The sequence below is a fragment of the Hyla sarda genome, chromosome 3 (assembly GCF_029499605.1).
Source record: "Hyla sarda isolate aHylSar1 chromosome 3, aHylSar1.hap1, whole genome shotgun sequence".
Classification (NCBI taxonomy): domain Eukaryota; kingdom Metazoa; phylum Chordata; class Amphibia; order Anura; family Hylidae; genus Hyla; species Hyla sarda.
The window spans coordinates 337756808-337770971 of record NC_079191.1 but is presented as its reverse complement, the minus strand read 5'-3'; the positions used below and the strand labels follow the sequence as shown (position 1 = coordinate 337770971).

At 43.5% G+C, this 14164-nt stretch overlaps 1 protein-coding gene across 4 annotated transcripts in view; it reads left to right on the top strand.

The window, feature by feature from the left end:
• Nucleotides 1-376: 376 nt before the first annotated feature.
• The window catches only part of EPM2A (EPM2A glucan phosphatase, laforin), a 98348-nt gene continuing 84560 nt past the window's right edge, over nt 377-14164 (top strand). The window contains exon 1 of one of the 4 annotated variants that reach the window (XM_056567393.1): nt 377-480. Coding sequence is in view for 1 of the 4 variants with exons in the window: in XM_056567390.1 (XP_056423365.1) it covers nt 1833-1869 (37 nt within the window). In the remaining 3 variants the exon portion in view is untranslated. Of the gene's footprint in view, nt 481-1073; nt 1179-1614; nt 1870-14164 lie in introns of those variants that run through there. The other 3 variants (XM_056567392.1, XM_056567391.1, XM_056567390.1) reach the window with 3 other exon arrangements.

Genomic DNA, 14164 nt, shown 5'->3' with positions numbered 1-14164 from the left:
TCGCCACACTGGTATCGCGATTCGAATCGAATCGCCAAATTCTTGGCGATTCACACCCCTACTATACAGTATACAGCTGCTACACTGGCCTGTCAGAACCTTCTAGAAGTACATCAGTCACTGCACAATATGGAAAGTGAACAAATGAAGAAACTATCAAGGCGTTTCTGGCTGTTAACCCTTAGTGATGATGTGTGGTTTAAATACACAAACCATTACACCTGCTGCATAATTAAGAAATCACAGGACAAGTTAAAACAACATATTGTGCAGAAAGCAATACAGGAGACTCACCTCTCATCTCTCATCGTGGTGGGGGCCATATTAAATCTTCAGGAATCTACTGGATTCACCATCTGGGCATTTTATTACCAAATATGTCTGATTTTAGTTTTCATTAGACTATAATATAATAACTTTAACTTAATATACGTTTTTTTTTCTTTGCATTTTTAAAGAAGCCTTAATATCCATTAATAGGTATGGTTGTTTTTCATTAACTGACCATTATATGTACTGTGGTCCCTCAAGTTACAATATTAATTGGTTCCAGGACGACCATTGTATGTTGAGACCAGAACTCTATGGAAACCTGGTAATTGGTTCTAAAACCAATGTCATCCAAAAAATAGGAAAAAGTGAGGATTAAAGACAAAAATAAGTAGATAACTAATATATATATATAAAGCAAATCCTTACATATAAAAGTAAGAAAGATCTGCTGGGAGCTGTAAATCACTGTCTATGTCAGTGTTTTCCAAGCAGGGAGCCTCCAGCTGTTGCAAAACTACAACTCCCAGCATGCCCGGACAGCCTTTGGCTGTCCTGGCATGCTGGGAGTTGTAGTTTTGCAACAGCTGGGGGCACCCTGCTTGGGAAACACTTTTCTATGTAGAGGACAGGAGCTTCTTTGGAGTCCTGTACAGTATACACATTGGGGGAGATTTATCAAAACCTGTGCAGAGGAAGAGTGGTGCAGTTGCCCATAGCAACCAATCAGAATGCTTCTTTCATTTTCCACAGGCCTCTAAAGAGGCCTGTGGAAAATGAAAGAAGCAATCTGATTGGTTACTATGGGCAACCACACCACTCTTCCTCTGCTCAGGTTTTGATAAATCTCCCCAATTGTCCTAAAAAAGTTAAATGGAGTCGCCCTTACCTGGTGTCCAAATTAGCAGGTAACCCTGGCACAGGTAAAGTGTACAGAACATGTAATACCTCCCTGTACTGTAGGGGGCGCTACCAGACACCAGTCAGTGCATGCACTTCAGTAATACCGGGGTTTTACCAGTAAATTGCCCTATTTAATCGGTCAGTTCTTCCGGCCATTGACAAGTTTCACAGATCTGGACTGGCCGTAGCATTATATGTTGAGTCTGGTTTCAACTTACAATGGTCCAGAAAAGACCATTGTATATTGAAACTATTGTATGTTGAGGCCATTGTAAGTTGAGGGATCACTGTACAGGAGTGCTGGCACCTTATAACACACAGTTAGTATTACACACTTTATAGATCTATTGCTTTAGCTGTGACCTGTTTACTACATGGTGTGCTTCCATGGTGCGGTTAACTTAGTCTGGCACGCTAACAGTTAACCCAGGCTCTCTCAGTTACGTCACCAGCAGGATTCCCAGTGACAGGCAGCGGTGTCACTGAAGACACTACCCAGCACATGCGCAGAGGACGCCAGGGCCCTCTCTAGGCTATGCTTCAGGACACATAGCTCCTGTGACAGTGTGCTTGATGTAAGCTGCCGGCTCTCTGCCTGTCCTTTTATATTCCACCAGTGTCTGTACAATCTGTATTCCATGGATAGATAAATATAGTCTATGTATATAGAGGGATATTTTGCTGTATGCAGTACAAGTGAGTGCTTCTTTTTTTCTCTGTTTATAAACAATTTATGAGATTGTAATTCCTACTTTATTATGTCCTAGTAACAGACCTATTCTTCATTCCCTTATAGTATTTCTTTGTTACTCCACTATATAGTCATAGGAGCTGAGGTAGCCATACCATGGGCTAGCCACTAGAGATTAACGAATTTAAAGTAAATTCAATTCGTCACGAACTTCTCGGCTCGGAAGTTGATGACTTTTCCTGCATAAACTAGTTCAGCTTTTAGGTGCTCCCGTGGGCTGGAAAAGGTGGATACAGTCCTAGGAGACTCTTTCCTAGGACTGTATCCACCTTTTCCAGCCCACTGGAGCACCTGAAGGGGTTAACTAATTTACGCAGGATGAGTCATCAACTGCCGAGCCGAGAAGTTTGTGACGAATCGAATTTACTGTAAGTTCGCTCATCTCTACTAGCCACAATTGTGATGGGGTAGCACATTATACGCATTGTTATACTAATTCTATCACGCGCTAATTGGACTGCATTTGATATGGAGTCAGATGACTCAAGCGGCAGCGCACCTGATACACCGGACAGTGCAATTGGTGCCAGACGAAAGGACGCGAGCTCTTTTTTCACACAATGCACCTGTTTCCAGCATTCTGGCCGCGTACCTGTCTGAAGCATAGCACCATACCTTTGCACTGAATAAACTCGTCCACAAAGCTTTCCAAAGTGGTGAGTGCATCCATTCCTTCTCTTTTTCATGTGATGTTTATGACCTTCCGTAGATACATGCACCTCCGCTACCGCACACAGCTTGGCATCAAGTGTTTCTTATTACCGCTCTGCGCGCATCAGCGCTCACATAGGGATGCTCATAGGTAGAAGTGCCAACTCCTCTTTCTACTTTGTGTTGCTAATTCTATCAATACTTAAATTTTTACATTCTACGTTGGCAAAGGTTTTTAAAGGGGTACTCCACTGGAAAAACATTTTTATTTTTTATTAACTGGTGCCAGAAAGTTAAACAGATTTGTAAATTACTTCTATTAAAGAATCGTAACCCTTCCAGTACTTATCAGCTGCTGTATGCTCCACAGGAAGTTCTTTCTTCTTTTTGAATTTCCTTTCTGTCTGACCACAGTGTTCTCTGCAGACACCTCTGTCCATTTTAGGAACTGTGCATGGTAGGAGCAAATCCCCATGGCGAACCTTTCCTGCTCCTAAAATGTACAGAGGTGTCAGCAGAGAGCACTGTGGTCAGACATAAAGGAAATTCAAAAAGAAAATAACTTCATGTGGAGCATACAGCAGCTGATAAGTACTGGAGGGGTTACGATTTTTAAATTGAAGTAAATTACAAATCTTTTTAACTTTCTGGCACCGGTTGATTTAAAAAAATAAATAATAATAATAATAATGATAATAATAATGTTTTCCAGGGGAGTACCCCTTTAACCCCTTAAGGACTCAGGGTTTTTCCATTTTTCCACTTTCGTTTTTTCCTCCTTACCTTTTAAAAATCATAACGCTTTAAATTTTCCACCTAAAAATCCATATTATGGCTTATTTTTTGCGTCACCAATTCTACTTTGCAGTGACATTAGTCATTTTACCCAAAAATTCACGGCGAAACGGGAAAAAAATCATTGTGCGACAAAATCGAAGAAAAAACGCCATTTTGTAACTTTTGGGGGCTTCCGTTTCTACGCAGTGCATATTTCGGTAAAAATGACACCTTATCATTATTCTGTAGATCCATACGATTATAATGATAACCTACTTATATAGGTTTGATTTTGTCGGACTTCTGGAAAAAATCATAACTACATGTAGGAAAATGTATACGTTTAAAAATGTCATCTTCTGACCCCTATAACTTTTTTTTATTTTTCCACGTACGGGGCGGTATGAGGACTCATTTTTTTTGCGCCGTGATCTGAAGTTTTTATCGGTACGATTTTTGTTTTGATCGAACTTTTTGATCACTTTTTATTAATTTTTTAATGGTATAAAAAGTGACCAAAAATAAGCTTTTTTGGACTTTGGAATTATTTTGTACATACACCATTGACCGTGCGGTTTAATTAATGATATATTTTTATAGTTCGGACATTTACGCACGCAGCGATACCGCATATGTTTATTTTTTTTTTATTTACACTGTTTTATTAATTTTTTTTGGGGGAAAAGGGGGGTGATTCAAACTTTTATTAGGGAAGGGGTTAAATGACCTTTATTAAAGGGGTACTCCGCCCCTGGCATCTTATCACCTATCCAAAGGATAGGGGATAAGATGTTAGATCGCCGCGGTCCCGCTGCTGGGGACCCCGGGGATCGCCACTGCGGCACCTCGCCATCATTACTGCACAGAGAGTTCGCTCTGTGCGTAATGACGGGCGATACAGGGGCCGGAGCAGCGTGATGTCATGGCTCCGCCCCTCATGACATCACGGCCCATCCCTTTAATGCAAGTCTATGGCAGGGGGCGTCGCTCTGCGCAGTAATGATAGCGGGGTGCTGCAGCAGCGATCCCCGGGGTCCCCAGCAGCGGGACCCCGGCGATCTGACATCTTATCCCCTATCCTTTTGGATAGGGGATAAGATGTCTAGGGGCGGAGTACCCCTTTAACACTTTTTTTGAAACTTTTTTTGAAACTTTTTTTTTTTGCAGTGTTATAGGTCCCATAGGGACCTATAACACGGCACACACTGATCTTTTACACAGATCACAGGCGTGTATTAACACGCCTGTGATCAGTGTTATCGGCGCTTGACTGCTCCTGTCTGGATCTCAGGCACGGAGCATTCATTCGTCGATCAGACACTGAGGAGGCAGGTAATGGCCCTCACGGTGTCCTGTAAGCTGTTCGGGACGGTGCGGTGAAATCGCGGCGGTCCCGAACAGCCCGACTGAGCAGCTGGGATACTTTCACTTTCACTTTAGAAGCGGCGGTCAGCTTTGACCGCCGCTTCTAAAGGGTTAATACCGCACATTGCCGCGATCGGCGATGTGTGGTATTAGCCGCGGGTCCCAGCTGCTGATGAGCGCCGGGACCGACGCGATGTGATGTGGGAGCCGGCGCAGGACGTAAATATACGTCCTGCGTCGTTAAGGGGTTAAGGCTAAGTTTCTACTTGTGTTTTTTTATTTATTTATTTTTTATTTAATTTTTAAGAAAAACGCCAATTCTGCGGCATGGCGTCATTTTCGGCCAAAAAACGCTGTGTCCAGATATTAGCTGTAAATCAATGAGAAATCGCAAAATTCTTATTCCACTTGGCGTTTTTTTTTAAATCCTTTTGGCGTGTTTTTTCACTCTTTTTTGGAGTTTTTCAGCTCCTTGGCGGTTGTCCAAAATCGCAGCATGTTGAGCCACTGGCGATTTGTTTAGTCAAAATCGTGGCGTTTTTCTCCCATAGAAGTCTATGGGAGTGAAAAAACACCAAGAAAAATTATATGCGGGTTTTAACTTTGGTGTTTTTTCAGGCGGTTTTTATTCTTTTGGAGTTTAGCGATCCAGAAAAGTGATGGAGATACATTTTTTTTATAAAATTTCGTAGGGTACCATTAAAAAAAATTAATAAAAAAGATACAGTAGTGAAGGAATAAAAAATGTATCTAACAAAATTTTTCTTTTTTATAACAACATTTTTATACATTTTTAAACAGGGATCAATTTATGTGGGCCGGCGGGGACCTAAAAATGTAGCCGACAATAATAAAAATGTAGTGTGTATGTTTTTCACCTTTTTTTTCTTTTTTTTTTTAGGTAGTACTACTACTCCCAGCATGGAGCACACTCTGCTCCATGCTGGGAGATGTAGTACCTGCATTAATAGACAGATCACAACAGGTGTCAGCAGTTACACTCGCTGCAATCTGTCTATTAATGCAGGTACTACAGCTCCCAGCATGGAGTAGAATGTGCTCCATGTTGGGAGTAGTAGTACCTGCAGGTAAGAACAGATCACAGCGGGTATCATTTTCTTCTGCCGTCGCCCAGGTCCCGTACGGTAGGTCACAATGTCCAATCATGTTACAGCGCACACTCACTGTGCGCTGTGCTGTGGCCCCGGCCGGGTCGGTGATCCTGCCAGGGCCTCTGTGTCTGCAGGCTGCTCTGCACTGCAGCACTGCTATACACATCGGGGGTATGTGCAGAATAGACTGCAGACAGAGCAGTGCATCCTAGTGTCTTCTACAGACCTTAGGGAGCAATGCTCTGCAGTCTGCACATACCCTCCCATGTGCATAGCAGTGTGTGTGTACATTCCTATACAGGTGGGGTATGTGCAGAGCATTGCACCCTAGTCTGTAATACAGACAAGGGTGCAATGCTCTGCACATACCCCCACCTGTATAGGAATGTACACACCAACACACTGCTATACACATAGGGGGTATGTGCAAACTGCAGAGCATTGCACTCTCTTCCGCAGACCCTAGGGTGCAATGCTCTGCAGTCTGCACATACCCTATTGAAGCTATAACAAAAAGTGTAAAAAAATAAAATAAAAAAATAATTAACCCCTTCCCTCATAAAAGCTTGAATTTCACCCCCTTTTTAACAAAAATAATGTAACAAAAAAGTGTTATCGCCGCTTGCATAAATATCTGAACTATTAAAAAATAATGTTAATTAAATTGCACGTTCGATGGCGTACACGTAAAAAAAGACAAAAATTCCGCATTTTTGGTCACTTCGTATGACCCCCAAAAAAGTGATCAATAATTCCCATTAGAACAAAAAATAGTACCAACAAAAACTACAGCCCACGGCGCTAAAAATGAACCCTAATACATCTCCGTAGGCCAGGTATGTGCAGAGCATTGCATTAGTCAGTGACCCAGGGCCTCTGAGTCTGCACAGTCACTGCTATTCACATCTGCACGTACACTAGAGTGCAGTGCTCTGCACATACCCCCATGTATAGCAGTGTGTACTATATGGGCAGTATGTGCAGAGCATTGCACCCTAGTGTCTGTACATTCCTATGTTAGCAGGAGGGGGCGGGAGTGGAGCAAACACCCTATGGAAGTGGGCGGGATTGGTCAAAAAAATCATCGGGAGTCGGATTATAAAACCAGTCCCGCGCAGGGCTCTGGTTGGGGTCACTGAGACATGGTTAGACTCCTCACATGACTAGGTTGTCAATCTGCAGGGGTTTACACTGTTTTGCGAGGATCGGGGAGCAGGAAAGGTGGAGAAGTATGTCTGTTAGTGCTGGGCGGTATGACCAAAATTGCATATCACAGTATTTTTGTAAGTGATTGCGGTTTTGACAGTATTTAACGGTGTCCCCCCCCCCACGCCAGGGAGCTAATCATATGTGACCCGCGGCCGCTGCCCTGCTTCTCTAACCCCCCCCCCAATGAATTATCAGCCACAGCGCTGCACTGTCCCCCACATCGGGGAACTAATCATGTGACCCGATGGCACTGCTTTAACCCCTTAAGGACCAGGCCATTTTACACCTTAGGACCAGAGCGTTTTTTGCACATCTGACCACTGTCATTTTAAACATTAATAACTCTGGAATGCTTTTAGTTATCAATCTGATTCCGAGATTGTTTTTTCGTGACATATTCTACTTTAACATAGTGGTAAAATTTTGTGGTAACTTGCATCCTTTCTTGGTGAAAAATCCCAAAATTTGATGAAAAATTTGAAAATTTAGCATTTTTCTAACTTTGAAGCTTTCTGCTTGTAAGGAAAATGGATATTCAAAATATTTTTTTTTTATTCACATTTCCAATATGTCTACTTTATGTTTGCATCATAAAATTGACATGTTTTTACTTTTGGAAGACATCAGAGGGCTTCAAAGTTCAGCAGCACTTTTCCAATTTTTCACAAAATTTTGAACCTTGCTTTTTTTCAGAGACCAGTTCAGGTTTGAAGTGGATTTGAAGGGTCTTCCCATTAGAAATACCCCACAAATGACCCCATTATAAAAACTACACCCCCCAAAGTATTCAAAATGACAATCAGTAAGTGTTTTAACCCTTTAGGTGTTTCACAGGAATAGCAGCAAAGTGAAGGAGAAAATTCACAATCTTTATTTTTTACACTCGCATGTTCTTGTAAACCCAATTTTTGAATTTTTACAAGGGGTAAAAGGAGAAAATGTATACTTATATTTGTAGCCCAATTTCTCTCGAGTAAGCACATACCTCATATGTCTATGTAAAGTGTTCGGCGGGCGCAGTAGAGGGCTCAGAAGCGAAGGAGCGACAAGGGGATTTTGGAGAGTACGTTTTTCAGAAATGGTTTTTGGGGGCATGTTGCATTTAGGAAGCCCCTATGGTGCCAGAACAGCAAAAATAACCCACATGGCATACCATTTTGGAAACTAGACCCCTTGGGGAACGTAACAAGGAATAATGTGCCTTAATGAGCCTTAATACCCCACAGGTGTTTCATGACTTTTTTTTTTTCACTAAAATGTGTGTCCCCCCAAATTTCACATTTTTGCAAGGGTTAATAGCAGAAAATACCCCCCAAAATTTGTAACCCCATCTCTTCTGAGTATGGAGGCACCCCATAAGTTGGCATGAAGTGCATTACGGGCGAACTACAATGCTCCGAAGAGAAGGAGTGATATTTGACTTTTCGAGAGCAAATTTTGCTCGGGGGGCATGTCGCATTTAGGAAGCCCCTATGGTGCCAGAACAGCAAAAAAAAAAAAAACACATGGCATACCATTTTGGAAACTAGACCCCCTGAGGAATGTAACAAGGAATAAAGTGAGCCTTAATACCCCACACGGGTTTCACGACTTTTGCATATGTAAAAAAAAATATATATTTTTTTTCACTAAAATGTGTTTCCCCCCAAATTTCACATTTTTGCAAGGGTTAATAGCAGAAAATACCCCCCAAAATTTGTAACCCCATCTCTTCTGAGTATGGAGGTACCCCATAAGTGGACCTGAAGTGCACTACGGGCGAACTACAATGCTCAGAAGAGGAGGAGCACCATTGAGCTTTTGGAAAGAGAATTTGTTTGGAATGGTAGTCAGGGGCTATGTGCATTTACAAAGCCCCCCGTGGTGCCAGAACAGTGGACCCCCCCCACATGTGACCCCATTTTGGAAACTACACCCCTTACAGAATTTAGTAAGTGGTGCAGTGAGCATTTACACCCCACTGGCGTTTGACAGATCTTTGGAACAGTGAGCTGTGCAAATGGAAAATTAAATTTTTCATTTTCACGGATCACTGTTCCAAAAATCTGTCAGACACCTGTGGGGTGTAAATGCTCACTGTACCCCTTATTACATTACATGAGGGGTGTAGTTTCCAAAATGGGGTCACATATGGGGGGGGGTCCATTGTTCTGGTACCATGGGGGCTTTGTAAACACAAGTGGCCTTCAATTCCGGCCAAATTTTCTCTTCAAAATCCCAATGGTGCTCCTTCTCTTCTGAGCATTGTAGTGCACCCATAGAGCACTTTACATCCACATATGGGGTATGTTCTTACTCAGAGGAAATGGGGTTACAAATTTTGGGGGGCTTTTTTTTATTTTCCCTTGTGAAAATGAAAAATTTAGGGTGACACCAGCATTTTAGTGAAAAAAATTTTTTTTTTCATTTTCCCATCCAACTTTAATGAAAATTTGTCAAACACCTGTGGGGTGTTCAGGCTCACTATACCCCTTGTTACGTTCCATGAGGGGTGTCGTTTCCAAAATGGGGTCACATGTGGGTATTTATTGTTTTGTGTTTATGTCAGAACCGCTGTAAAATCAGCCACCCCTGTGCAAATCACCAATTTAGGCCTCAAATGTACATGGTGCGCTCTCACTCCTGAGCCTTGTTGTGCGTCCGCAGAGCATTTTACGTCCACATCTGGGGTATCTCCGTACTCAGGAGAAATTGCGTTACAAATTTTGGGGTTCTTTTTTTCCTTTTACCTCCCATGAAAATAAAAAGTAAAGGACAACACCAGCATGTTAGTGTAAAAAAAATTTTTTTTTTTACACTAACTGGCTGGTGTAGACCCCAACTTTTTCTTTTTCATAAGGGGTAAAAGGAAAAAAAGCCCCCATATGTGGCACTAAACTGTTTCCTTGAAATAAGACGGGGCTCTGAAGTGAGAGAGCGCCATGCGCATTTGAGGACTGATTTAGGGATTGCACAGGGGTGGACATAGGGGTATTCTACGCCAGTGATTCCCAAATAGGGTGCCTCCAGCTGTTGCTAAACTCCCAGCATGCCTGGACCGTTAGTGGCTGTCCGGAAATGCTGGGAGTTGTTGTTCTGCAACAGCTGGAGCCTCTGTTTTGGAAACACTGCCGCACAATACGTTTTTTATTTTTTATTAGGGGGACAGTGTAAGAAGGTGTATTTGTAGTGTTTTACTCTTTATTATGTGTAAGTGTAGTGTTTTTAGGGTACATTCACACTGGCGGGTTTACAGTGAATTTACCGCTAGGAGTTTGCGCTGCGGTGAAAAATTTGCCACAGCCCAAACTTGAAGCAGAAAACTTACTGTAAACCCGCCAGTGTGAATGTACCCTGTACGTTCACATGGGGGGCAAACCTCCAGCTGTTTCAAAACTACAACTCCCAGCATGTACTGACAGACCGTGCATGCTGGGAGTTGTACTTTTGCAACAGCTGGAGGCACACTGGTTGGAAAACCTTCAGTTAGGTTCTGTTACCTAACTCAGTATTTTCCAACCAGTGTGCCTCCAGCCGTTGCAAAACTTCAACTCCCAGCATGTATTGATCGCCGAAAGGCATGCTGGGAGATGTAGTTATGCAACAGCTGGAGGGATCGCAACTACAACTCCCAGCATGCAGAGACAGCTGTTTGCTGTTTAGGCTTGCTGGGAGTTGCAGTTTTGCAACATCTGGAGAGCTATAGTTTAGAGACCCCTGCACAGTGGTCTTCAAACTGTGGACCTCCAGATGTTGCAAAACTACAACTCCCAGCATGCCCAGACAGCAAACTGCTGTCTGGGCATGCTGGGAGTTGTAGTTTTGCAAGATCTGGAGGTGCACAGTATAGAGATCACTTTGCAGTGGTCTCAAACTGTAGACCTCGAGCTGTTGCAAAACTGCAACTCCCAGCAAGCCTAAACAGCTCTCTGGGCATGCTGGGAGTTGTAGTTTTGCAACATCTGGAGGGTTACAGTTTAGAGACCACTATAGTGGTCTCAGACTGTAGCCCTCCAGATGTTGCTAAGTAACTCACCGGCTTACGTTGGATCCAGGAAGCTGCGTCGCGGTCTTCTTCTTACGCCGATCGCCGCCCGCTGCCGCCGCTGATCGTCGCCCGCTGCCGTCGCCGATGGGTAAGTGGATCTTCGGCGCCGGTCCCTGTCGGTTTCCCCGATAGTAAACCCCTGTCGGGAAACCGATAGTAAACCCCTCCGCCCCCGATCTGCTATTGGTGGTCGCGTCTAGACCACCAATAGCCGAGATAGGAGGGGTGGCAACCCTGCCACCTCACTCCTATCGCTACAGGGGGATCGTGGGTGTCTAGGTCATCATAGACCCGTATGACCCGGAATCGGCGCAACTTGCAAGTGTGAATTCACTTGCGATTTGCACCGATCGCCGACATGGGGGGGTCTAATGACTAGTCACCCCTTCGCGATCCCCGCCCGGCGCGCGGCGGGGACCGAAATTCCCACGGACGTACAGGTACGCCCTTGGTCCTTAAGTACCAGGGAACAAAGGCGTACCTGTACGCCCTTGGTCCTTAAGGGGTTAAATTAATGAGTTGCGTGCCGCTGGAAATGATTAATAAAGGACATCTGTATTGATTAATTTTACATATTGCAAAAATAAACTTTGACTCACCTTCCTACGTTCCCCCGTTGCTCCGGTATTGGCCTCACTGTTCTCCGCTGCAATCTTCATGCTGCTTCCTGGGGACGGAAACGTCACAGAGACTTTAGTGTATCATTGGCCGCAGCGATGTCCCACCTCGGTCGGTGATAGGCTGAGCGCATTGTCGTGTAAGGAGCCGGCCAGCTTCTTACATGACAGTGCGCTCAGCCTATCATCTCTGTGGGAGATTATTATCCAGAAATAGAAAAACAGACTAATATCTTCCAAAAACAACACAACACCTGTCTTTAGGTTGTGTATGATATTACAACTTGGTTCTATTCACTTTAATGGAACTGAGCGGCAATACCACACGCAACCTAAGGACAAATGTGTTGCTGTTTTTTGAAGAAATCAGCTTTTGTAATGCTTGATAACCCCTTTAACTATCCAGATATTTATTGGGGCCAGGGTTCGTCTAAAACTGCAAAGGAAGACAATTTCTAAATTTATTGCAGGATAGTTAATAGGCCAGTTTGTAGAGGACCAAAACTGAACAGAAATAGCAATTGAGTGATATAGGGGACGTAAAAAAAAAAGAAGAAAAAATGTTAAAGGGGTACTCTGTTCCCTTGCTTTCGGAGCTCCGAAAGCAAGGGAACGGAGTACCCCTTTAAGTCTTTAAAAATTGACATAAACCCCTTGACATAATTCCATTTTACAAAAAATGTGGTAAAAAACAAAATAAATATATTTGGTTATTTCAATACAGCTTCATTCTCTTCAGGGACATTAGAAAGGGAGTTTTGCTGTCCACAAATCGTTAAGGAGATATTCCTATGTTGGATATTTGTGGTATATTTGCAGGATATGTCTTGATATGGAGAATAAAGAGATTGGAGATATGACTCCCATATGTTAGGGCAGTGATTTCCAAGAACAGTCCTCAAGTACCCCCAACAGGTCATTATTGGAGCATATCCCATATAGCGAACACTTGTGATGATGCTTGATGCATTGACCATAATTATATAACCTGTGAAAGACTACACTGCTCAAAATAAATAAATAAAGGGAGCACTTAAACAACACAATGTAACTCCAAGTCAATCACACGTCTGTGAAATCACATTGTCCACTCAGGAAGCAACACTGAAAATCAATACACATGCTCTTGTCCAAATGGAACAGACAACAGGTGGAAATAATAAGCAATTAGCAAGACACCCCCCCCCCCAATAAAGGAGTGGTTCTGCAGGTGGTGACCACAGACCACTTCTCAATTCCTATGCTTCCTGGCTGATGTTTTGGGCACTTTTAAATGCTGGCGGTGCTTTCACTCTAGTGGTAGCATGAGACGGAGTCTACAACCCACAGAAGTGGCTCAGGTACTGCAGCTCATCCGGGATGGCACATCAATGCGAGCTGTGGCAAGAAGGTTTGCTGTGTCTGTCAGCATAGTGTTCAGAGCTACCGGGAGACAGGGCAGTACATCAGGAGACGTGGAGGAGGCTGTAGGAGGGCAACAACCCAGCAGCAGGAACTCCGCCTTTGTGCAAGGAGGAGCACTGCCAGAGCCCTGCAAATTGACCTTTAGCAGGCCACAAATGTGCATGTGTCCACTCAAAGGGTCAGAAACAGACTCCATGAGGGTGGCATGAGGGCCGGATATCCACAGGTGGGGGTTGTGCTTACAACCTGTTTGGCATTTGCCAGATACCACCAAGATTGGCAAATTTGCCACTGGCGTCCTGTGCTCTTCACAGAAGATAGCAGGTTCACACTGAGCACATATGACAGACGTGACAGAGTCTGGAGATGCCGTTGATAATGTACTGCTGCCTGCAACATCCTCCAGCATGACCGGTTTGGCGGTGGGTCAGTAATGGTGTGGGTGGCATTTTTTCTCATGTGGCTGGAGTGTGTCAGCAGTTCCTGCAAGAGGAAGGCATTGATGCTATGGACTGGTCCTCCCATTCCCCAGACCTGAATCTGATTAAGCACATCTGGGACATCATGTCTCGCTCCATCCACAAACAGACTGTCCACACACACTACTGAGCCTCATTTTGACTTGTTTTAAGGACATTACATCAAAGTTGGATCAGCCTGTAGTGTGGTTTTCCACTGTGATTTTGAGTGTGACTCCATATCCAGAACTCCATGGGCTGATAAATTGGATTTCCATTGATCATTTTGTGTGATTTTGTTGTCAGCACATTCAACTATGTAAATACGAAAGTATTTCATACGATTAGTTCATTCAGATCTAGGATTTATTATCTTAGTGTTCCCTCTATTTTTTTGAGCAGTGTATATGTATGTGTGTGTGTATATATATATATATATATATATATATATATATATATATAAAATACAGGGGTCAAGTCGTGGGGAAAAAAGTGTGGGAACTCACCCAAGATTTTGTCTCAAAAGCTGCCACTGCAGGGCTCCAGCTTATGAGAAAGGTGTCCCTGCTGTGGAAAAAGTGCATGAACTCAGTTCCCACGCGTTCCTGTAGGACTTGAGC